Source organism: Ciona robusta, chromosome 9 (genome assembly GCF_009617815.1).
Source record: "Ciona robusta chromosome 9, ASM961781v2".
NCBI lineage: Eukaryota > Metazoa > Chordata > Ascidiacea > Phlebobranchia > Cionidae > Ciona > Ciona robusta.
In genome coordinates, this window is record NC_143243.1 from 2,381,475 (window position 1) to 2,407,485 (window position 26,011).

The following is a 26,011-nucleotide window of genomic DNA, read 5'->3' on the forward strand; positions in this document are numbered from 1 at the left end:
CTGGAAAAAATTACCATTTATAAATTCGGTTTTACCTCAACACCACTTTTATCAGAAGAAACATACAGTTTTACTCTTTACATTGTAGCAACTGATTTATACTAAAACTAAAATATGCCAATGTCACAAATGAAGAAATGTGCCAAAGGCAATTAGCAAACTATCACTTAAAAAAGAGAAAAATTAAACAAAAAATATAATGTGAATAAACAAACATGTTACGTAACAATATAGTATATTACACTACCAAAAATATACATTACCTTTATATCTTCCCTTGCAGCTAAAGCTTTTACTGGATTTCTTGCCGAGCGTTTATTTCGTGCAGTTGGACGTTTTACTCTCGACTTTAATCGACCGATGTCGGATAACTTGGTGTTTTTCTGTGATTCATAAACAATACATTATGATACTAACTTTGAAATAAGACCGTTTAAAGTTATTAATGTTAACAACTAAGTTAAAGTACCAATCCTAATGAGGTGTCCAAATTGTCCGCCATACAGAAAAAAAATCGACAAAACAAAGTTACAAATGTGGTAACTGGTAAACGGGCCTGAGGTGTATGAAACAGAACACTTGTGTTATAAGTCCTGTCATTGCTGCCGCATGAGGATAAATAAATTCATTCATTCATATTCTGAACATGAAATATTTACATTAACTTTAAAAGTCTCCTCAATTTCCATCCAGGAATCCTGGTTATCTTCTGTTTCTTCGTTCCCATTCTCATGAACTTCTTTTGAGACTCCGTTAGAATGGATGTGAGGAGATGACGAAGAAAAGAAAGAGTTGAATTCATGGTCATCCATCATCGGGATTTCTTGAGTTGTTTCTTCCAATTTCTGTAAACAATTTTGTTATTTAAAAAAAGGAAGTATTAGATAAAAGGTATAAACATTACATAAAAATGAAAGTATTGGATAAAAAACGGAACATTAGGTAAAACAAGGGAAATATTAAATACTATTGGAAGTATTAGATTTAAATTAATAAGATTGGAAGTATTAGACAAAAATTGGAAGTATCAGATTAAACAGTGGAAATAATCGATCATTTTCAGCAGAAATTTACTCTATGACATCATTATCACCTTAATAACATCTTCCTCCAATCCTTTCTGTGATAACTTCAAAACTTCGGAAAGTTTGTTCAAACTCGGTTCATCATTCTTGACATCATCAATCGTGATCACCGGTTCGTTGCTCACGGCAACAGGGAGGACTTTCCTCTTTAAAGATGGGGAAGAAGCGATTGGGACACCTGTGCTGCCCTCTGGTGACAAAAATGTAGTAGGTTAGAATCGTGAGATTAAACAATCGTAAATTTGTCATATGTCTTTGTTACAGTAGTGAAGACCAAGTAATTAAAATATCGCAGAAAAGGTATTATCAACAAAATAATAGCAGCAAAACAGCAGCCGTTAAAACACACAGTATTTGGGAACTATTCAAGTAAAACCGTCATTTGTTACTCTAAGCTGTTTAATTAATCAAAAGGTAAACCGAGTAATTGTAAACACATTTTTGACATGTCTTTTTAAACCTTAATTTACTATGACATTACAACTTTGAATAAAAACACTTACCACGTTTATGAGCTTTTGCATGGACAGTAAACTGAGTTGCATCATTCTGTTTTCCTGACTTTTCCTTCCATTTTTCGGAGTTTGCGATAATTAAATTCAATCGATCGCTTATGTTTGCTTTGCTCGTGGCTGATTCTCGCTGAACTTTCACAGTTGTGTCAGGCTTGGAACTCTAGATAATAAAATAATGACAAGTGCTGAAATAGTTGTGTTTGAAATTTTTTAAACTGATGGTCACGTTTCACATAAACTTCATAATATAGTGAGTTGAGATCACACACAGTGGCCTACTATGAGATATGACCAAACATGCTTTACTCCGTAGAAAAAGGTGCCAGTTTTGTAGGTTTCATAAAAGGGGCCGTAAAAGTGTTGGAAAACTTATAAGTTTCATTTTAAAGAATAAGCCTCCAAATAAATTTAATCAGTTTGTCCTGCACAACAGCAGGCAGCCAAAATGAAAACCTACTGTAATTAAACATAGCAGTCCACATAAATTAAATATAAGTTAATTAATAAGTGAAGATAACATTTCAATCTACCTTCCATTTCTCTTCATTCCCCTGCAGTTTACTCATTCTCTCTCCTAAGCTCTTCACGCTTGAGTGATTATCCTTCTTCACTCTTCTCTTCCAATCTTCTTCCCGATTCTTCTCAAGAAGTTTTAACCTAAAGAATAAACATTAATTACTTGTCCGGTGCCAATAGGAGCTTGCATAGTAATCAAATGACACTCAGTACAATATAGTATGTGTGTTATAGTAATGGACCAAATTTAACCCAAATCTCATGGCCCTCAACTAGGACCTTTCATATGGAATAGAAACACATCATACATGTCAATAGAAACATCATTTTACCGATCATGTATTGATCCGCTTGATTTGATTTCTCGTTCCATGTCTTTCCCTGCTTCCCCGTCACTCGTAGAGTCACCACTGGATGTCAGTGAAGTGCTTGATAACTGTCTGACTACTAGGGGACTTAAAGAGCGCTCACGAAGTCGCTTAGCAACAGAAGATGAATCAGAGCTCTCAGAACTGGAAACACCCAACAGAAAAGTTAAATATATTAGGCCCATACAAAATACTACATAAAAATAATTAAATATCGTGTAAATAACAAAATATAACAACATATACATTGTTAAAATGTAAAATTAGAAGAAACACTTACTTTCCGTTTATTTTTCTAGGACTTCGTGAAGTTTTTTCAACTTCAGATTTTTCTTTGTTTTCCAAAAACTTTAATCTAAACACAGAAAAAGATTAGAATCGCCTTCTTTTCAGATTTGTTTCTTAGAATAGCAAAACGTCGCTACAGAAATTATACTGGTTAAAAATGTTTTACTTGAAATTGAATAAGTATATGAACAGTTTGTATAGTTCAGAAAAAAGGTAATTTCTTTAAAACAATTATAAGGTTTTTAATCTTACTTATTTATTGATAGTTTTCCAACTTTTGTCGTTCCTTCTTTTTTTACATCATCAAGTTTAGAAGATGATTCTGAGCCAGTGATGCACGAATCCTCATCGAGACTTGATAATGAACCAATTTCAGATGTGGTAGAAACTTGTTTGGAAACACTGATTTCTGAGATGCTTAAATTCTCAGTTGAAACAGAAGCGGAAAGTATTTCCCCAAATTTGTTGTCAGATGGTTCTTCTTTGGGGGAATCCCCTGATTTAGCATTTGCAGTGTTTGGAGAAATTTCTTTAATTTGATTCTGTGATAGAATATAAACGTGTGAGAGTAATCAATAAAACAGACATACCAATTTTAATTAAAACGAAATTGCTAATGGAGTAGGAATTTATACTCTAAATTTAATAAAGCTAGCCAACTAAATGTCAGGAACATTTAATATGATGATAAATATACTTATATTCTATAAATTAGTGATTTCTACCTTTAATAAAATAAGTTAAATTACAGGAATTGCCTTTATTGTCTCTTTAAAATTCATTAACACTTGGACTAAACACACTAAAAATATTAAAAGAATATATTTTTACTTTGTTGTAAAGTTTCTGAGCTTCTTCTACAGCGTCTCTTTCAACAGGCTGGGTGTTGAATCTTTTCAAACTGTTTCTTGAACGTGCTACTTCTGTTAGAGAGAAATATTATATATAGTAGGGTGGGGGAAGATGGGACACCTTTAATACATAATATCCAAATAGCCTGATCGTGTTTTAAACAATTAACAACGGTCTGTGGAAGTCGTGAGGATACGGTTTTATAATTCATTGAATGTTTATTGTTTACTACCAAATGGAAAGAGAAAACTAAACGAAAAGGTGTCCCATCTTATTCAGGGAATTTCCCATTGTGTACTATACCTATTTCACTACAGGGCAGTTTTAAAAGGTTTTATTTATTACTTTTCAATATACGTTTTATTCAGTTCATGGGAGGAGATGGCGCCAATTATTTTTAAAACTTATAAAAACTAAAATATTACAACTTTACACAACCCTATGCAATTTTATTCAAATAGTTATTGTTAATTAGTAAAAGTTTTGTAGTAGACATTTTACGAAACACTGAATATAAAAACTAACTTGGTGATGTTTTTGCGCAGAGTTGGTTAAAGTAAGTCAGTCGTTCAGCAAAACTTAAACTTTCTTCCTTGTCTTCTTGTTCTGGTGAGGTTGTTCTACAAGAAAATAAAAAAGAATTTATTTTGTCTCTTCGGTAACAAAGATCGGAAAAGTTTACAAAACTGAAAAGACGGTTAGCAACGGTAAACGGCAGTCGTTATAACACGCCCATGGGTAAAGCAGCTTCGGCGTCCGTTACATGACGGATAGTTCGCCGTCGTGGCAACGTGGTAAGCGCGCTTGTCGCTAGTCCCGAGTTTAATTATCAACCTAACATTAAAAAAATTAAACATCTTCACCAAAAAATAACTTAAAAAGTTACATGCGTAACTTATAAACGAGCACAAAGGTGTATAAAACAGAACACCTGCGTTACAATGACTGTCGTTGCCCCGCCACACGAAAATAAATAGGCTACATTATTTTATTCATTCAACACCTATATACTTTCCACTACGATTATAAAAAAAATTTTCCCATATTAATTCATAAAATCTAAAACTTACACAAAAGTAACCTTATCAACATAAAATAAACTCACATTCTTTGCTTGGTCATTTTACAAAACATACGAAACATAAAATAGTAACCAGTTTTCAAATTAACAAACGTTTGAATGATAAAGTAACACATATAAGGTGCTTATGTAGTTTACCACGTACATGAGTTCTTTTTTTCCTTTACAGTTCTTTAATTATTTATCTTGAGTTGAACCATACGCAGACAGTATTAATACTTAATGAATTGGCTAAGTAGAAACATATGAACAAACTAAACGATACCTTAAGCCAAACAGATAATAAAACATAGATTAGAAAACGCAATCACCGGGCTAGCTAGCTGGTACACTTATATTATATATGTTATAACACAAATAAATTTAGTATTGGTTTTGTACGAACACACCGGCATAACTTTGTTATATAGTAGGGTGGGGTAAGATGGGACGTGTTTTAATTCTCTTATACGCATTAACTCGTATGACTTTATAGTAAACAAGTAAATTCACGGTACAGTGGTTCGTTAAATACGAATTCCTCAAAGTTTTGCTTGATTTAAATTACACCATAACCAGACAGACTGTACTCCCATGCTCGTTAAAACTGAGCTGCAATTGAAAGAGGAAAATACCCACTGTCGACAAAACGCAATAAAACCACGGGAACTACGCGAGTATTAGAACACTGCATAAAACAAGGATAAACGTGTTTGCATTATCCAGCTGGTAACAATTTTTCGTTGTCTATTTTGTCTGATTTTAAACTCTTCAATTTAATTTTTATTACAACGAAAACCCCAAGATAAATCTTATAATCTCTTCGAATACAGTAACGAGGATCGGGTTAATCAAAAAAGCGAAGAGAAAAGTATTAGCAGCAAAACGACAGTCTTTAAAAACACGCTACAGTAAAATACTTTTCAGTAAAAATGTAAATAATATCGTGGCCGCTAAATCCACATTTTAACTACGCAAACAAAAACCCGTTTTCCAAGTCCTGCAAACATGCACACTGCATTTCACTTCGATTAAAAACTACGCCACAAAATGTCACACAAGTATCGTAAAAGTGGGGATTGACGTAATTAATAACCCTTGACCAGGGTTAAACTTATCAATCAACATTAAACTACCTTGTTTTCGAGATTAAAACTCCTAATCGCTTATTATTAAGTATTATACGGTTACTCTATTTCATAGCGATAGTGCAACAGATACTACAGACCGGACATAAAACCACTTCAGCAGAATTTGTGACCTAAAGAGTATTTGGTCATTTCCCTATTACAACTGTAACGTCAAAATACCCTCTACTTCCGCATTATATTGTGTGTTCAAAAGCGCAACTTTCGAAATTGGTTTAAATGAACTTGGTAGGTTTTGGTGGCAGTTTTATGTTATGGGAAGGCGTCAAACAACTAAGCTTTATATAATTCCTTCTAAATCCCAACTTTAAGCTTTTTTAAAATAGAAAACAACTAATCTATGTTTTTTACACTTTCCGGCCTTTTTTTTCAAATGCACGTGTTTTAATTATCAAAAAAAAAAACAGTTTTCATTTACCCGTTGTGTTAATCTGGACACAAACCGTCGGTCAATTTGCCTCACTTAACAATAAGTTGTTCTACTTAGGATTTTTCTAGCCTGATAAATTCTATATACAATCAATCCATAGCTGGCATCTTGGTTGCTGTTTACACTAAGGGAGTTTCCTTTTAAGTGACATCAATATTGTTGGTTATACTTTAGTAAATACTTGACCAGCATTAGGAAGTTTGCACTGTCTCTTTACTCTAGTAAAGGTAAAGTAAACCGACGAAAACTCATACTTGTTTTTCCTCTTTTCGATAATAATACCCTGCTGCACGGCACTCACGAAGTACAGTACACTATATTTAAATCTATGGTGTAGTTTATTAAGTTACGATATACAACTCGGTCACACTTAAGCGCACTTCTATAAACAGAAATCTATTTTAAATTTCTTAATTTAACTGGATACTTCTTGTACGTATGACATGCCAAATAACACTATAACATATACAAGTTATTTCTTGCCCACTGTAAATTTCCGAACTATAGCTTGTGTCGTAGTTGTGTATAAAGGCATGACTTACCCGCATAGTTTAAATTTCACATCGCTACGAACATAAACACTACACCAATAAAAATGTCCACGTATATGTTACATGCTAATACTCCACAGACATAGATTGCTAATATTTGTCTTAATAAAAACTAAAATTCTATAACGTTTCTTAAAAATATACGTTTCAACATTTACTGTTCAAGTTATCGATATGCACAAAACACTATTTATTAACTTTCTCTGCTTCGCGTTGAAAATCATTCTACACTTTTTAGTGAAACACAAAAAGACGTCACATTTTTGGCTGACACTCATTTTCTAACGCTTTCCAATTAAATTAACTAAACCAGACTTGGAATTTATAAAAACAACAAAACGAGGCCTTCTCTTAACCCTTGGAACCCGACCAGCTTACAACACGATAGTAATTAGCACTATTAAAAAAACGAAAATTTTGAGTAAACACGCAAGGCAGACTATATACTGGCAAAACACGCAGCCAAAACTACAGAATTTTGAATAAACCTCAAAATCAACCCAAGAATGACCAGATTTACGGGTAAACCACAAGAGAGGCGAGTTCTGCGAAAAAAACTGAAATGCTGACAGTGCGTAGGCAGTTCCTGGTAGAAGTAATGACGATTGTTACGCATTACTCGATGAAGTGAGACGAAAGTTATTTACCCCAGGTCACAACAGGGAAGGATTTAATCGTTGGTGTTACAACTTGATACGCTGTGGGGGGGGGGGGGAATTAAGAGAGAAACAGCATTGATTTAAACGTTAAACCATCATTTTATACGTGTGCATGACGTCTTGTGAAATTCCGACGCGGATAACTGTTTCACAGAGCGCGCTTGGAGCATAGTATGGTGGGGTAAGATGGGATACCGTAAGCTCCTAAATCCCATATCTCCCAAACTTGTTTTGAACAAATAATAACGTTTATTTTAATTCTGTAAGTATTCTTTGTTTACTAGTAAATGGGACGAGAAAAGTAAAAAAAAGTGTCTCATCTTACCCACCCTACAAAATTTGCTTTACCGCAGCAAATTATCTGTTTATAAAATGTAAGCATGGGAAATACGATTATAGGTTACTTCCGTCATGTGTGAGACACCGTACAACAACGTAATCGTTAACATCTGTATTGTACGTAATGTGAAACGAGATACACCTGAGATAATTGTCCAACATTTTAACGATCGTTTTGTACAGATGAGTGGACGGCTTATGAGCAAGCTATAAATTATTAAGGCCATAATAAAGGGGCAACAACGACGATAGTTTGGGTGGACAGCAGTTTATGTAAACACAAAACATTGTATAAGGTCAAGCCCTCATAGAGCTTTTGTTAAATAATAAACACTCGTATCTCCTTAACTAGTTAAGGAAATTCCCACCAAAATACTACTGTGGTTTTTAACCTAGTTGACCTTTTAAGTCAAATTAAAAAAAAACTTTTTTTCGCTTTTATTATTTTTTTTCACATTTTTTTCGCTGTCGTGACCTGTCTACAAGGTTAATCAGTGAAAGCTAAGTAGTACAACTAAGCCTTTGCTGACACAGAGTTTTAGAAAGTCACAGCCTACTATACTAGGTGCTATAACTGTTTACTGGCGCTGCGAAAACACACTCAATTACCGACTAACATATGCAGAATTAAATATAACTGTCTGAACCACGGCCTACTAGAGATATCTCTAGTTGGCCGTGTCTGAACTTATGTAGGCCTATAGCATAAGTTGCGTGAGGTGGCATCAAAAATTGGACAGTACGCGTTTCATTTTCAAGAAATTCAGCGGAAATTGTGCGTAGGACAAAAAAGACGAACTGAACTGAAATTTATAATCGAGCTAAAATGTTTCTGTACGATAAAATTTTGATCTATTACTAACAGTCTACTGCCTAATGCAAATATGAAGTTTAAGATTCAAGCTATAAGCTGTAGGCCTGAGCATGTGTGAAGTTAACACCTAACATACTAGAACAACAAATTTCCCTCAAAATCATCAAAAATTTGGTTGAATCATATTCGAGAAGCCAGTTGTCCAGCGTATAGGCACGCTTTCGTAAATTGCTGGCAAAACATAATAACACAGTCCAAATATTTTCTCAATACTCGCAACGAACTAAGGTAGCCTACAATATTGCATTTGCGGGTTTAACCAAAAAATGTGCACAAAACTGGTTATTGCGTGTAGCGGTTAACCAAAACACCTGGCCGGACATAAAGTTCACAATATAATTCCTTCTATTTGCGGAGTGAAACCGCGCATGAAATTTTGAAGCAATTGCCGTTTACACATAACGAAAACTGATTATAAATTATGATTGAAAAATCGAGCTAACACATTCTGATCCTATATTTCTTTACACATACCTATCTTACGCATTTTAACACGCTACTAAATCATATTCCAAACCTTGTTTATATTAAACTCAGATATAATCTCATAAAAACAATCACACTAGATTGCTGCAATAAATCTGCGTCCATTCACACATATTCATATCAATGCAAAATAATTTAAACTCAGCTGTTTTGACAGTTTCATAAACACAGCGTACAAATCAGTCTAATGCCCGGAAACGGTATTGCTTTCACTGTATAAAGACGAAGCTGTTTTGCGTTTTGAAAATCGTTGCGACTACGTATTTAAATAGTCAAGTGTTTGACCTTGAATCGATTGAACACACTTAAAAAGTTCAAGTTGTAGCAACTACATGATTCATCATAACACAGCTTAGTTACTGATCTCATTTTAAACATATACACCAACTGTCGAAAGCTGAACATAAATTTCATAACATTGAAAATGATACGAGTTATTTGGCCAACTCTGGCCTAATCCCTGGTCCTATAACGTGCCTGGCTGCAGAACCTCACATATATATACGTGAGTGAAATCTATTTTAATTAAACTGGTGCAAAACTTAAACAAATGTTAAATTTATAGTTGTATAAAACATCCCATTTTGCCAAAAACTTAATCGCGTCCACTTTTTATTTGTTATTGTGACGTAACAACAAACACTATCTCCCGTATAAAGCGCGCCTTTTTAAATTTAATTTCCGAACAACCAATCCACAACGGGTAGTCGAAGTTTACTTTATGACGTAATAAAAGCCATTGTTTGAACTGATCTGCAAACACTGTGACGTCAAACACAACAACAATTACACCGAAACCAACTAAACTACTGCAATTTACACATTCTAAATGTAAAGCAAACATTTCTGCAGGATAACTGAAACACTGTGCCTTTAAATTTATCATAAATACAAATGCTACTTGCAAAAACCTTATACTACGATATGTCAATACGCTGGGTACATTATACGTTTGGATACATACATATAGAGACAGTGTTACTAGATCAGTAATATATACCTAGTTTAACTACAGCACTTGTGACAATGCAACTGTTATCTACACTCCAGTCTGATTAAGTAACCACACGCTTGAGTAATTACGCGGTCAGACAACTACGCTTAACAAGGTACGAATTAACAGTGAAGTGGTACGCCAGTAGTACATGCAGGTTAAACTAAAAAACTCGTATAGGACTGTGGGGTAAGATAGGATACCATTAACACTTATAAAATCTATATTTCCAAATCGTGATTTTAACAATTAACAACATTCTTTTGTAGTCGCGGGGCTACGGTCATATAATTCTGTAAATATTCTTTGTTTACTACTAAATGGGACGAATAAAGGTAGTAAAAACACGTCCCATTATACCCCACACTACTATATACAATATCTGCCTAAAATATCTGCTTACCGTTATATTAATACTAAGCAGATGCTTTACTCATAGTTTAGATCACACAGCACCTGACTGATCACTTTTACAGCCTATACACGCACCACTGCCCATCAATACTATATCACATTACATTAACAGCTTCAAACACAAAACAAAGATCTTACCTTTCCACCATTTCTTTAGCAGCGCTGACGTCATCACCGGTAATGGGCTGTGTCATAGAACGTCTTTGCCTTTTCTTTTTAGCTGAGATTTTGTTCTGTGTGGATTTAAAATAAAGTTTAGTGGCAATACTATAACAACAATGGCTTGTGTAGTAAACTGGTACTGTTTACAACCGTGTACGGTTGTTCGGTTGTAAATACTAATTTAGAAGTATTTATTGCAGTAAACCTGTATGTTTGATTTGCATGGAGATCTTTTCGGCATTGGTGGCTTCGTTGATGACGTAACAGAAGACTTATCCATCGTGACGTCACTGAAAAAAATCGCGATTTAAAAATTAGAAAATAATTTTATTTTTTTTAAAGTAAAATTTAGGACAAAATAAACCAAAACGTACATGAGTCACTGGTTGTAGTTTTCCAAGTGAGTTTTAATATTTACGATTTAACGTGATTCACTTATATGAATCAGCTGTTCATGAATAACAATCACAATTGCGTTGTGTCTGTTCTTACGTAATCTGTTGGATTATTGGAACACTGTTTTACAAATCTTGAGTAAAATTTGGTAATTGTAAACTTATACAGTTAATCAACAATCAGAATTTAAATTAGATCTATAGTAGGGTGGGGGAGATGGGTCACCTTTAGCACGCGGTATATAACTATCCTGATCGTGTTATTGGCAATTAACAACGTTCTATGGAAGTCGTAAGGATACGATTTTATAATTCCTCGAATGTTCTTTGTTTACTACTAAATGCTGGAACGATAAAATAAAATGAGATAGTGTCCCACCTTTCCCCACTCTCTATAACGATTATCTAATAATACTGACAGAAGATTAAAAGGGAACCTAAAACAACACAATACTGGAGTGGAAAACAGAATATTGCAACGTTATACCTACATTGATACCTAATCACCAAAACGACGACGATACTATATAAGCTAAACTTTCTTTAGTCTTTATAAATTGTGAAAAGATAACGTTTAAAACACTCTAACACTGGTAACATGACTTAAACAGTAACTAGGAACTGAAAAATGAACAATCCAGACACTACACGGAGTTTTACTACGAGGAAAACAAATAAAGTTGGTAAACAATACAACTAACACAGGAACTACCACCGGGAACATTTGTTCCAAAATGTCTGGTACTTTGTCGTCGTTAAGTAATTGATACAGCGAGTGTTTACATACGTGGCGTCTGTACTCTGTTTTAAAGGGTTAAATTTCAATTTTTTTATGTTATGAGTAGGATAACAAAAGTATAATGAAGAAATTTGTTAGAAGTTACACTTCCTATTGTGAAGTTCTATGTCGATGGATCACTAGCGCCACCGTACGGTAACGTCATTACACGATTAATGTTTTATGACGTAACGGAAATTTACAGTATTATCTACCAACGAAACAGGCCACGTTTAAAAAGATTTATTCGAAATTATTACACGCGATTTGTATAAGCGTATAATTTATCACGTGGTAAGCAGGATTTTTTTCAACGGACAAATTCCTTTTTTCCCTTTCGCATTTTACGGTTTATTTAAGTTTGTTCTAATAATTCAATAGTTGCCAATACCACGTAATTTCTACAAAGTAGTAATCGTAAAACTGATCTTTTTAAATGTATTTTAGGGTACCTTCTTTAATGAAATTAGGTTTTTCATCTTTAAAATGGAATCTAATTCTAAGAACAAAATGTTTTTTAAGATTTGGTAAATCTTGCATATTAATTAATCTTTGACGTTGTTTCATAAACTAACGTTCTACATCGTCATCATGACACTTCATGGTAACAGTGACCACATATTAGCAAGGTTTATATTCATATTAGACAGGTTAGATGTTAGATGTTAAAATGGATTGCAAACAAATTCGTGCAGATTTTAGTTTGAACAAGATTGCAAGAAAAAGTGGAGTTAAAAAATGAAAAGAATGTTTTAATTTAGGCAAAAATCTGTCTTTCTCTATCTGACTAATAACCAAGACTTGCAAACGTTATTACATAAAGAGCATGACGCCCGTGATTTTAATTGACATAATGCACAAAGTGACGTCACAATTACATGCATCACAAAGAAATTAAATAAACGCAAATTGCACACAATCACTGCATACGGGTGGTAATATGACGTCACACGGGTAATCAAGCGTGGAACAAACGATGACGTAATCAACATGCCGCGAACAATATAGCAGAGTGGGGTAAGATGGCTCATATTTTTTATCGTCTTATTTGGTATTAGACAAAAAATATTTACAGAATTAGATATTTGCAGCCCTGCGGCTAAAAAAAAACTTTGCTAATTGTTGAAACTTGATTAGGAGTTATGGGACTTAGTTCCCAACGGTATCCCATCTTACCCCACAGTAGTATACTTGTATATTTACTGGCAGGGTGCAGACTTAATTTAATACAGAAATTATAAAAATAATTATTATATACATGTGTGACGTCATGAAATGGCGAGGTCATCAAAAGATGACGTACTCCAGTTACCATATCACGGAACAAAAGTGCGGGTCGCAGTTAATTTGCGTGCTTGTGTATTGCCGCTTATAAAACATAATAGGCCTTTGTAAAGTACTATGTACATCGGTTCGATAATTTAGGTGCAGGAACCAAAATGTGTAAGCATGAAATCGGGTGAATATTCAAACGTGGATTGCCATGAAAAGAATATTAATACAGTGTTAAGTGAACTCAACTTGTGCATTGAATACGTGCGGTAAAAACAGCTTTTTGCACTGTAATGACGTCATGTATACGTCACAGTTGCATGAAGACGTCATAATTACATGATGACGTCATAGATACGTCACAGTTGCATGGACAAAACGCTATTTGGTTACATTGGAAGATCGATAGAACAAAATTTACTGCTCTGCTGTCTAACTAATCTGACTGTTACGTCATAGTTAAATTCTGGTCTACCTTTGATTGACAGCTCGGCCGTTTTCCCAGACGGCTCTGACGTCACGGACGTTAGTGGTGACGTCATCTTGGTTCGAGTCTGAGCGAACAATATCTTGAAGGGACCTATATGAAAAAAAATAGTAATTAAAATATCGTAATGCTAATGAATGTAAACAATTTTAAATAAACAATGAATTTTATGACTCTTTATCAAATAATTTCGTTTTATTTACAAAATGAATTTAAATTTGTCCAAACTTCTATACTAAATTAACGAATGAGCTGTCGTTATAGCAAAATATCTAATCTAATGTTTATATTATGTCGTCATACAGGAAAGAGTTGACTGCATACTTGACTGTGACGTAACAATAGCTTTATTAGCTCATTCCTTTTTTCAAAGAAAAGGCGAATTACAAAAACAGTTGCTGTTAGGCATAATATAATATCTAATACAGATCTTTCGGTATTTATCTCGAATTTCCATCAACGTGTTTATGTCGCTTTAATTAGGGTACATTTTTTAGCTGTCTTAAATTTAAAAAGAAAATTAATAAAAGATAAGACAGATATACTCTTTCTTTGTCGGGGTAAGATGGGAACTGTTTTCATTCTCTTTGTCAATATTTTATCTGACAGTAAACAAAGAATACTTTTGCAAAATTATATAAATGTATCCCTACCACGCTTTTATAAAGGGTGCGGATATGGTTATTTAATACTGTAAATATCCTTTGGTTTGCTACCAAATGTGACAAAACAAGTGAATAAAAATTACACGGCCCATATTACCCCACCTTACTATATATATATATAAATATTGTTCGCTTAACTTACGGTTCGTTTGTTTTAACAGGAGTTTTCCTTCCGCGCATACTCAGTTTCCGTTCCCACATCTCACGGACGTTGTTTACCTTCGGTTTCTCGTCCTCTGAGCTCGACCCATCACTTATGACGTCATCACTGTCGTAATCTGACGATGACGTCACACTCGCGGGTTTCTTGGGCGAACGCTTAATTCTCGGGGGAGACTTTGTAGCCTGTACATGTTGGGGCGACTTCGCAAGGTTTTCGAAAAGATTCTTTTTCGATCCAGTGATGCCGGTTGTATCTACGCCAGTGTTCCCGGAACCGTTTTGTATTTTCTCTTTCACCGGAGAATGTGAGCCGTCAGGTTTCTTCGTCATATTTTCGAAGAGAGCTTTTGCTCCGTGCAGGCGACCCTTGGTCTTCTTATCAAACGCGTCATCTTCCGCTGCATCAAATCCGCTCCTCTTCTGGGTCTTCTTGTTCTCCCACATTGACAACATAGCTCCTACTTTCTTGCTGTCATCCACTTCTTCTTTTTCCACTACAGGTCGCTGTTGAGCAGCGGGCTTAGGAGACTCAAACGTTGCTTTAACATCGTTGATGGCTAAAAAAAAATTATAATAAAAACAAAATTTGCCAATAATAACAACACATGTGGTTTGTTAAAACCATATTTTGATTAATAACTCCTTTTATTTATACAAATGTTGTTCTTGTAGATCCAACAATAACATGTTTTATTTTTTGTTTAACCTACTACTTTACTCAACAATATTTGGTCTTTAGTTTAACATTTTACTATGATTTTCTTTAAAATTCCCCATTCGTGTGTTTAACAATTTTCATGTAATTATTTCAATGTTGTAACATTGCAAATGCTCCCACGTTGTAAATAAATATTCCAACATTTGTTTAATGTTATGTAAATTCCTACCCCACATATGTATACCCCACCAACATTATCTGATCCTCACCCGTGTTTTTCCTGAGAGCAGTGAGGTCCTCCGGTGGGGAAGGTTTTGAATTGACATCATTTTTCTTTTCCTCCCATATTTTCTTCATGTTCCCGATCTTCAGATCTTCTTGGGTGTCCTTAAGATTCTCGGCAGCAGGAGTCTTGCTCTTTCTTCTGCTTGTCTTCACTGATCCGAGAGAGGACACTGAAGTGTCGGAGTCCTGAAAAGAAATACAAAATTATTTTTTTTTTAAATTTAAATAATTTAGGTTTTAAGTCTTTTTTTTAGTTTTGGAGATTTTTTATTTTTAAGTTTTTTAACTATGAAATATAATCTAGAAAGCGGTTTATAAGGGTCACTAAGTTGGTTTCGCGTGGTGGGAAAACTTAGTTATAATAACGCATATCTAGAATAACACATATCAAGATCTTCTGCCATATACCAGCAGTAAAGCGCGTTTATAGATACAGCATCTAAACTAGTAGTCAATAACATAACGCTATTTAAGCGTAACGAAACACAATGTAGAACATATTTGTCCTCGCGTGGCAAAACAATTTTGAAATTATAACACGGGTGTTCTATTTCATAAGCCTCGATTTCGTTTACGAGTTAATTCCCTGGCGTATTATGAAGCTACGATGCTATAGATCTAAAGTATATTCTACACACAATTACCCGTAGCGTACCTAATACATTGTACATTTTGTATTTAATCATTATAAGTATAAGTATCGCGGCAATTGCTCAAACCCAGTGCTGGTTAATAATGGGTTGTCTAAATTGTCAGCCATACATAAACAAATCAAAAATCACTCATAAAGTTACATTTGTTGTAACTCGAAAGCGGGCACAAGGTGTATGAATCAGAACACCCCTGTTATAACGACCGGCGTTTTACCGTCACGCGAGGATAAAGCAAGTTACATTCATTTATTCAACTAACACGAGTGTTCTGTTTAACTTTTAGCCCGGTTACAAATTACTACATACGTAAAACTGTGGGCAGGCTTATTAATTTATTAGATTTGTATGTATTGGGCATTGGTAACCCGACCTGGATTCGAACCCAAATCGCACTCGCTATTATATTAACCATAATTCATAAACCTTCGTATCACGTCAAGTTATCACATATCACGTAACAAGATGACGTCACGACCGAGATCATTAATTAACGACCACAATGCGATTACGTAGATCGTGATACAGTATGCGTGTGTTATTCGGTAAACGTTATTGTTTCAATCAAAATGAATGAAGGCATACGTCATTTAATAGGAAGTGCCATTAATCAGCAGGGGATCGAAACAACAGTTTAACTTATATAGCTTTCTTTATCGAGCGTCTTTTGAACTTAATTCAAAACCAGTACATCATGTGATAAACTACCATGCTTTATCATTAGCGCATAATGTACCATATTTCCTGATCGTGTTTTGAACAATTAACAACGCTTTTTCAGAATCGTGATGCTACGGTTTTACAAGTCTTTGAATTTTCTTTGTTTACTACCCAAAGGGTCGATGCAATAGAATGAAAACACGTACCATCATACCCCAACGTACTATAGTTAAGCTATTTACTAAGTTAAATATATTACATAATTTTCCAACAATTTCACACCATGTTAATTGATATTGAATAAACATATAGAGCACGACAGTCATCTGGCTCCTTTATCGGTTGCGTAATGTACATTGTGATGTCATAGTTGTATACGTGTTAGTGAATTATATTGTGGGGAAAACGGTCTGAAATTTCTAGCAGCTAATATTCTAAATAAAGCAAGTGATAGTTTCCTGAACGTTATAAAGTGCACTGTTACGATATAAAAAGGTGCGAAACATACAGTATACCCAGGCGTATAAATCCATGAAACGCATATAATAAATGAACCGCATAAAACATGAGTTTTCTGCCTAGTTTCAATACAGACATGACAGGAGATATATATGTCACGATTTTCGTTGCAAAGTTTAGGTTTAAAGAATGTGGTTAATTGTTTAAAACACAATCACGAAATGTATCCCATCTTACCCCACATTACTTTTTGGCTATCATATTTTAATGAAACTGAACATATAATGAGCTATGCAGAAATTTAACATAAACAAAAAAGGTAGTTGTAGCTACTTACCGAAGCACCGAGCCATGACGAATCTACATCTGTGACGTCACTACCGGTTCCGTCAGAAATTACTGACTCGTCATCTGACACCGGAGTATATGCAAACTTGGCTGCAGCAATTTTAAGACGGGCTATTTTCTCAGCTTTGCTTAACGTTGATCTGCGAGATTTGCTGGACATAGTGGCGAGCTGTATTTCTTCGAGTGACAAGAATTCGTTGTCGGTTGGTAGTTTAAACTTTTTAACTTGAGCAACGTTTACTGGCGTTGCTAAGTCTTCTGGTAGCGGAGAGTTGATCAAAGTCAAATCTTCTTCTTTGACTTTTGGTGAAAAACTTAAACTGCCACTTAAGCTGTCGGTCTCATGCTCGCACAATATATTCTGCTCGTGTTTGTTACCGGACAGAGGAGAACACCGCTCTGTTCGTTTTTCTCCCACTCTTTGCTCTTGTGCCGCTCCTGATTGTGACGTACTTCCGCCTCGGCTCCTTCCTGCTGAGACGTTTCTCTGCTGATCGTGCTCTGCCCTGTCACTCGCACTAACCAGTGTTTCCGAACTTTTTTCAGTCTTAACCGCTGTAGGTTTGCTGTCCACACTGGAAGATTTCACGATTTTCTTCCTGCGCAACACTGGCGTGGCCTTTGCTTCAATATCTTCACGTTTAATCTGCGATGACGTATCCACGATCACCGGTGTAGGCGGTATACCTTCACCATCAATTGCTTCGTCCCTCCTAACTTTTGTATCTTTTTTGGATTTCGAGGTTTTACGACCGACTGCTTCAACCAAACTCGGCCGAAACCCCCTTTCCTTTATTGAGTCAATTTCCTCAGATAAACGACGAAAGGTATCAATCGCCTCTTCAGCACTGTAGTTGATATCGGTATCCGCGATATTTTCTTTCCGATTTCGTTTCGTCGAAAATTTCGGCTCCCCACTCGAAGAGTTGGGTTCAAATTTCTTGTCGTTTTCCCCACTTTTCTGTTTAATTGGAGTCGATCGTTTTGCCGGTTCACTATATATGTCTTGTCGCAGTGTAGGGGAAGTACCCAAGCTGTCCTTTTCGACAATAACAAGATCGGTTTGTTTCAAATCTTCCCACAAAGGTTTCTTCGCTCTGGAAACCGAATTTGGCGAAACAACCGTTTTCGGAGCGAGGGTTGCATCGGATGTGACGACACAGCTTTCACCTGAGAGACCGGAAGTAAAATGACGTCAATAATAATGAAGAACGAAACAAAAAAATGTATTAAAATTTCAGATTATGTTTTCAGTAACAATAAACAAACAAATGGCGATTCATATCGTTTTGATTACTACAATCAGTTATAATGGCGCAATGATTTGCTGTTGGTTATTTATTGACCACTTATAAACAAATCCCATGTAATATTTGTATTCAACCCCTTTGCTAAGACTTTATTGACTATCTAATTATCAATATTGTAATAGGTGAATGCCAATCATTCATCAACAAATATTCTCATTGGAAAACATAAACGTAGGCGGTCCTACTTGTATTGTTTATATCCTATATGCAGACGAGTCACACGTTCCTTTATGACGCATAATGTTTTCGCGATATTTAATTGCTGTATTGTTCCGTTACGTCACAATAGCCAATCGACCACCTGACGTCTATGACGTCATAAACGGAAATTGTATAACTGTACATTTCGTAAATAATAAAAATCGTGTAAAAAAATTAACACTTTCGGATTTTGTAAACGTCTGTATTATTTTGTTTTTTATAAATATCGTATCGTGGGGTAGGATGGGATACTGTGAGTATCTAAATCCTATTTTCCTAATAGTGTTTTAAATAAACAAAAATTCTTTTTTTTGCGGGGCTTAAGTTATATAATTCTGTAAAATGAAAGCACTATCAAATGGACAAAAAATGAAAACTAAAATATGTCCCATCTTACTAAACATAATACAATTACGAATCGTAACTCACTGCTTTTAGTTTTAACTTTGAATGATCCGCTTTTTGAAGGAGTCTTTGCTTTCGGAGGTTTGCTAGTCACTTTGTCACGTGATAAATCAAGCTTTGAAGCTGAACCTGTGAGATAAAAGAAATTATTTAAAGTCATTGTAAATCTAATCCGACTTAGATTTTTTTCTTTTCGATTCGAAAAAAATAATGAAAAATACGTTAATTGCTTTACATTTTATTGCATAAAAACCGTTGTTTTCATATCCCATAATATGCTTGCACATCTTTCTTACTATTGCTGTACATTTTAATTAACTTTTTAACCTCATTATCGTATTTTCGCTTGCTTATACATTTCTATATAACCCATTTATTATATCCTGCTAATACACATTAGCGCAATATTCTATAACTGCTACCCCATACTCAATAAGTTACCGCATGTCTATAACAGAGGTATACTTCAGCTGTCAATGTGACGCGTATAAGGGTTGCCTATGTTCGCTGCTAGCCTGCCATATAATCATAGTCTTTTGAAATGAACATACGGCTAGCCAACTTGAATATATAGGTTGCTTAGTGAATAATTTATGGGGAACAAATACAGCGCTCTTGCCAACGAATATTCAACATTTGTTTTGTAATTACCAAACAAAGCTTTCTTTTTGAACAGCATTAATTACTAATTAAATTTAAATTAAAGGAGCTATTTATAAGTCAAGTGGTTAATACTGTTGTAAATAGCGAACGAATAGCGTTATTGAATTGTTTACATTTACACATTCGCTTTGAATTTGAATTGCATTTAAAGGGTATTTTGTTATCGCGGTATTATTTACTGATTGAATTTAAACCAAGGAACCAAATTTTAACTCAAGTGTTTAGTTTTGTTGCAAATAGAAAACAAATACCGAAAACTTTTACACATTTTTTTATGACAATTTTGTTTTTGTGCTCCAAATTTCCAATCAAGCGTATATTTGTAAAACTTATCCTAAAACGTCAGGAAAAAGCTGTGTCTATTTAAATAAACCAATCCTTTCCGATTATTATTAGCAATATGCCTCTCACTGGCCACCATTCACGTCATAACCATCAACCTGAATATAAATAGTTGACTTGATTCCTTTGAACATAAATAGCTGATACTGCCCATAAACATGTGGTGTAAACTCGACACTGAAACAATCTGGTTTGAATCCACTTTATTCATGATGACACTTATCTGCTCTCAAAGTTTGCTAACAATAGCGCGTGTGACGTAACAATAGGGTGCGTGATGTCAAATTGCGAGCTAACTAACCAGCAGATACTCTCTATTTTGGAAATTTGGGTAAAATAAGTGGCAGAACAATACAATACATACCTCGTTTCTTGACAGGGGGAGTCGCGGCCGCAAATACATTATCTTCGACTATATTCACACTGTTCCACTCCGAATTTGACGCTATGGGCTTGGGACTGTGTGAGGATTGCTTGGTGTGCTCAACAGTGCCGACAGTGGCCGATCTTTTCAGCTTTGGACCTATGTATAAGTGTGTGAAACAGTATGAAGGTGTTTTATTGGACAGTAAAACTTAATTAAAGAAGAAAGAACCTTAAGTACCGTTTAGATTCACAAGGAATATTATGATCATATATTTTACAATACATGGTCATAGGCTATTCTATGCTTAAAACATATTCGGTAGGTCAAAAAATAAGAGCAGTTAAACTGAATTAGTCTTCCTCAAACTTTTACCGCAAAATAAATCATCAGATTTTTTACAATAAAACGACATTAAGTTAAACAAAGAAATTGGTAAATTTGAATTTTTTTTAGGCAAAATATGTATCTTTTATTAAACAATTGGACGAACTTAATTTTTGTTTGTTACGTTTTAATAACACCAGATCCTTACTGCATTTCTTTACACAAGAATTGTCAACTCCATGAGCACCAGATCGAGGTCGGATCCGCGGAATTTATTTTTAAAAAATGGTTAAGTAACATAAGTCAATCCCAATTAAAATATTTGAAAACATCCCCGCAAAAAAAAGCATTTTGCAGCACTGAATTGCGAGTTTTTATGCAGCAAACATCAATTATAATAGAAGGCCTTTTATTTTACCTGGAATGTCGTTCAAGGTGAACGTGGTATCAGATAAACCTTCGGTAACCCAATCGTCTATTAGTTCAGATAACGACTTGTTATCTGAGGTGTTAATACAAAGGAATTAACATGCACGTTAATTATTGGAAAGTTTAATTGCAAAGCAACATGCTACATGACGTCACCACAGTTCGTGCAAATAAAAGTAATTAGGCGTTAATACGAAATAAGGTATAGTAGGGTGGGGGAAGATGGATACCTTTAGCACGTAATATCCAAATATCCTGACCGCGTTTTATTAAACCATTAATAACGGTCTATGGTAGTCGTATGAAAACAGTTTCATAATTCTTTAATTGTTATTTGATTACTACCAAATGAGACGAGGAAATAAAATAAAAATGCGTATACATCTTTCCCCACCCTTCTTTATATATTAAATTATTGGGTAAATTAATAATATATGTTTTGGACAATAAAATGGCTGATAATTTGGCCAAAACTTGATTTATTATATTTTAAACTTAATAATGGGGGTTTTTGACAATAACTTGAATCATTATTAATGTAATATATATTATTGTAGACTCCATGATTGCCGGGACAGTCTGATTATAAGATTTATATTTTTTACTTTATATTAAATTGGATGAGAAAAAATCAGAAATCATACAAAGAAAAAAAGAAGTTTGTTGTTAATCTTATTCTTTTTGAACGTTTTTAGGCGCAATAACTTGGCCCATTGTTAGTGTAGTACACTTTATTGTGAACTAAGTGAATGCCCAGACATGCTCTATAGAAAGTTTTATGTTAATCACCCATAAGAGCAAACAGCATTGCATGTTATAGATTGCGTCATTTTTATTGCACAACAAAAATAGAAAATTTTTAAAGTTTTTTTTCTGAAATATAAAATACACAAGTCGACAAAACATTAATAAAGTTAGAACGGAATTATTTTCACATCAGTTCACAACAAACTAATGACTCACCGTCGTTTCGATTATTCTGACGTGTCGTATCCTTCGGGAGTGTAAATCGTGTCGGCGAGATGACGTCATCAAGAATTCTGTCGACGTCAGTATTCGACCTCTGACGTAATCTAAATTACGTCATCGTTATGTGAAGTACATTTAATATGACGTCATGGACGATTTTAATAATAATTTTGTGGAAAAATTACTTGCAAGTTACATATATGGTAACTCGTAAGCGGGGACTAGGTGTATAAAACAGAACACCTGTTTTATTAACTAACGACGACCGTTTCCCAGACACGGGAGAAAATAAGATACATTCACATTATTGCTTGACAAAAAATCGGTTAAAAATATGGTGGCAGTCACGAATTATTAAAAAACTGTATTTACTTTGTAGCAGATGATGTGTTTTTAAACTGAGGTGATCCGGTAGTGGAACTTCCCTGTGACGCTTTACGCATTCGTTCCATATGTCGTTCCATTGCTAATTCAGCTCGTGTTGCTTTTCGTGCACCGCTAGATGTTGACCGGGAGCTGTCTGACGTCACGTTAGACGAAGCAGATGTGGGGCGTGATGACGTACCTGGACAGGTGTTTTACGTAACAAACAGCATTGTTCGCGTACAATGCAGAGCATCTTGTAAAATTTAACTGCCTTTGATTGACAGGTGATAAACGGACGTTAACAAAGGTTAATGTAACCAATTTTCGAATAGGTAAAAATAAAATCCTGAAACAACTTACAAGATCCTACGTTTCCTTTTAAGCTGTAATCAAGCGATGATTGGTCGCTGTCATATTTAATAGATGACGTACTCTCTGACGTCACTCCTGCTTTGGGTGGCCTGTAGAACATGTAATTTGTATAAAAAATACTTTTCCCAGAGTATCATACAGAAATTTAAATAAACATTTTGCAGAGACTATGTCAATGTTTTGACACATCCATTACAAAAAAGAAAAGATCCATTACATAAGATTTTCGCTATAACGCCTGACCTAATTACGGCATTATATTGCGGGCTATTAAGCTGGCAAATATTATTTTTCATATTTCAATAGGCTCAAATTAAAATAAACGAAACGACCAAAAATTACAAAATAAGACGATACGGAAACGGTATGGTCCCACAGTAAAATAAAATTGATTTTTCAAATAATTTTTATTGATCAAAATGTCAACGAAAGATCTTTATTGGAATTTTCAAACATTGTCAATTGATTAGATTGTTAACATACATGGTGATAACCGTAAGAATTGATTTAAGGAACATCTTGTCAAAATGTGGTAAAAAAGATACATATCTAATAAAAAATTACTAGATTTGATAAAAAATAATAATAAAACTACAGTACTGTGGAGTTAGATGGATACCGTTATCACCTATATAAATCCAATTTCTTAATCGTGTTTTTGACTCTTTAACAACGCTCTTTTAGAGTCACAAGGATACGGTTCTCTGTTTTTTTTTTACCAAATTGGACGTCAAAGAGAATGAAACTATGACGATAAAATAAAAACACGAAAATCTACACGTTTTGCACTAAAATGGTTAGTCTATTTAAAGTTAACTTACTTTGCTTTATTTTCCTCTTGGCTGATTCCACTGTTATCAATTTCACTAATAGAGTCAGTTACTCTTGTGTTCTTACGTGAACTTCGTCTATTTGAAGGCGATTCGATCGAAGAAGAAGCAACACTACTACTTGTACTGCTACTACCAGTATCAAACCTAGGACGTGAAGATGAGGGTAACCTGTAATACAGAAAAAAAGTTTGTTTACTTTGGTGTAAATAAAGCAGCCGGAAATTAATAAACCACGTAAGGTATGTTTTCCACAGAATTAGTATTTACAACGAATGTTTTTTTTTGTAAATCAAATAAAAAGTGGTGTAAAAAATTAACCAGAAAATGCTACCAAATGAAATAATAAAATAAAAAGAAAACATGGACCATTTTACTCCAACCTATATATACAGGTAAATAAGCAAATTTTCTATTGGTGTTTCTAAGTTTAAACATTGGTGCCCACAGACTGTAAGGCGGTCTATGTTCGCTAAAGACATCAACATTTCAGCAAGATAATTACCTTAAATTGGTTTGCCAATCGTTTTTAAAACAAGCAAACAGAAATAATTACCTGTAAGACCTTCTGGCAGGTGCAGCAGCAGCGGCTGACTTATCTTCGTTTGGTTTTCTATACGACCGATAAAAGTTGTTGTTACGATTCAAGTTAAAACCGGTCGATTTTGATTCTTTTTGAAATTTTGATAAATGCTCGAGAAATTTCTTTTTTGCGCGGTTTGCTACGTCCGATTTTTGCTCCGATTTCTTTTCTTTAGCGTTGTTGGATTCGTCAGGCTTAGCTTGATGATCACTGCGACCGTTTTTAAACTTTCCGAGATTTTCTTTGTCGGTTGTACTACCAATGCTGTGAATATTGTAACATTAACATAATATATCATATACAAAACCTGACAGCACATATAATATATTTTAAAGTTACAACAATGTATTATATCATACAGTATAGTCTCCAGTATGTAATATATAGTAGGGTGGGGGAAGATGGGACACCTTTTTATTCTATTTTCTCGTACATTTGGTAGCAAACAAATAACAATTTAATGATTTATAAAACCGTATCCTCACTACTCCTATAGGCCGTTGTTAATTGTTTAAAACACGATAAGAATATTTAGATAATATGTGCTGAAGGTGTCCCACCTTCTCCCACCCTACTTTATAAAACCACTTACTGCCAAAAGCGTTAAATCATCTTATTATTTCTACAAACGGTTTCACTTTTAAAATGAAAGCAATTTACACCGCATATGTAAATTTATATTTTTACGTATTACACTAAACACACACAATATAAATATAATAAAAACACAATCTGTTACGATATTATATTTTAATTGCTGGAAAAACGACTAGCTATTGCTATAACATTTTGCTGCATTTTTCATACAGGTAACGAATACACGACTATTACTGGGTAACGGTTCCACACAATAGAACCTGGCTATCTCGTTCAAATATTTTTCTAGCGTGTCTTATATTGACTCTGTCATCATTCTAATACGTTTGCTTACTTACAAGTTTCCTATAAGTCACGCATTGGAACATTTACCGGGCTTTTTTGTTTAAACTTTTAGTTTCTGATCATTATATGTTTTAATAGTTATGTCCTATTGTAGAAATATCAATTTAATTTGAAAATTAAACGCCAGATTTGTGGTAAAACTATATTGACATTGGTGGGAGGAAACCAAAGCAATATCGGACTAACATTTTTACTTGAAACCAGCGGACATACATAAATCTAAATAAATCTTTACCATACACAACATACACATATACTTTTTATATGGGTGAAGTCCTAAAGGCCAGGCTAAAATGCCAAAGAATTGGGACATTACACGTAGACATAATGATCAAACATACAATAAAT

The 26,011-nt window shown here is 34.4% G+C and overlaps 1 protein-coding gene across 3 annotated transcripts in view; it reads right to left on the reverse strand.

The window, feature by feature from the left end:
- The window catches only part of LOC149730779 (uncharacterized), a 35,945-nt gene that overhangs the window by 9,000 nt on the left and 934 nt on the right, over positions 1-26,011 (reverse strand). The window contains exons 2-25 of one of the 3 annotated variants that reach the window (XM_089883931.1): positions 24,695-24,985; positions 24,130-24,309; positions 23,297-23,397; positions 22,943-23,135; positions 22,565-22,674; positions 21,591-21,674; positions 20,846-21,004; positions 19,501-19,605; positions 17,550-18,730; positions 15,428-15,629; positions 14,481-15,057; positions 13,662-13,766; positions 10,947-11,031; positions 10,718-10,812; positions 4,150-4,244; positions 3,604-3,695; positions 3,025-3,314; positions 2,765-2,839; positions 2,449-2,628; positions 2,131-2,257; positions 1,589-1,760; positions 1,094-1,275; positions 660-845; positions 264-383 (exon numbers count right to left, since the gene is read on the reverse strand). In XM_089883931.1, coding sequence (XP_089740057.1) covers positions 264-383; positions 660-845; positions 1,094-1,275; positions 1,589-1,760; positions 2,131-2,257; positions 2,449-2,628; positions 2,765-2,839; positions 3,025-3,314; positions 3,604-3,695; positions 4,150-4,244; positions 10,718-10,812; positions 10,947-11,031; positions 13,662-13,766; positions 14,481-15,057; positions 15,428-15,629; positions 17,550-18,730; positions 19,501-19,605; positions 20,846-21,004; positions 21,591-21,674; positions 22,565-22,674; positions 22,943-23,135; positions 23,297-23,397; positions 24,130-24,309; positions 24,695-24,985 — 4,987 coding nt within the window. The remainder of the gene's footprint in view (positions 1-263; positions 384-659; positions 846-1,093; positions 1,276-1,588; positions 1,761-2,130; positions 2,258-2,448; positions 2,629-2,764; positions 2,840-3,024; positions 3,315-3,603; positions 3,696-4,149; positions 4,245-10,717; positions 10,813-10,946; positions 11,032-13,661; positions 13,767-14,480; positions 15,058-15,427; positions 15,630-17,549; positions 18,731-19,500; positions 19,606-20,845; positions 21,005-21,590; positions 21,675-22,564; positions 22,675-22,942; positions 23,136-23,296; positions 23,398-24,129; positions 24,310-24,694; positions 24,986-26,011) is intronic. The other 2 variants (XM_089883932.1, XM_089883933.1) reach the window with 2 other exon arrangements.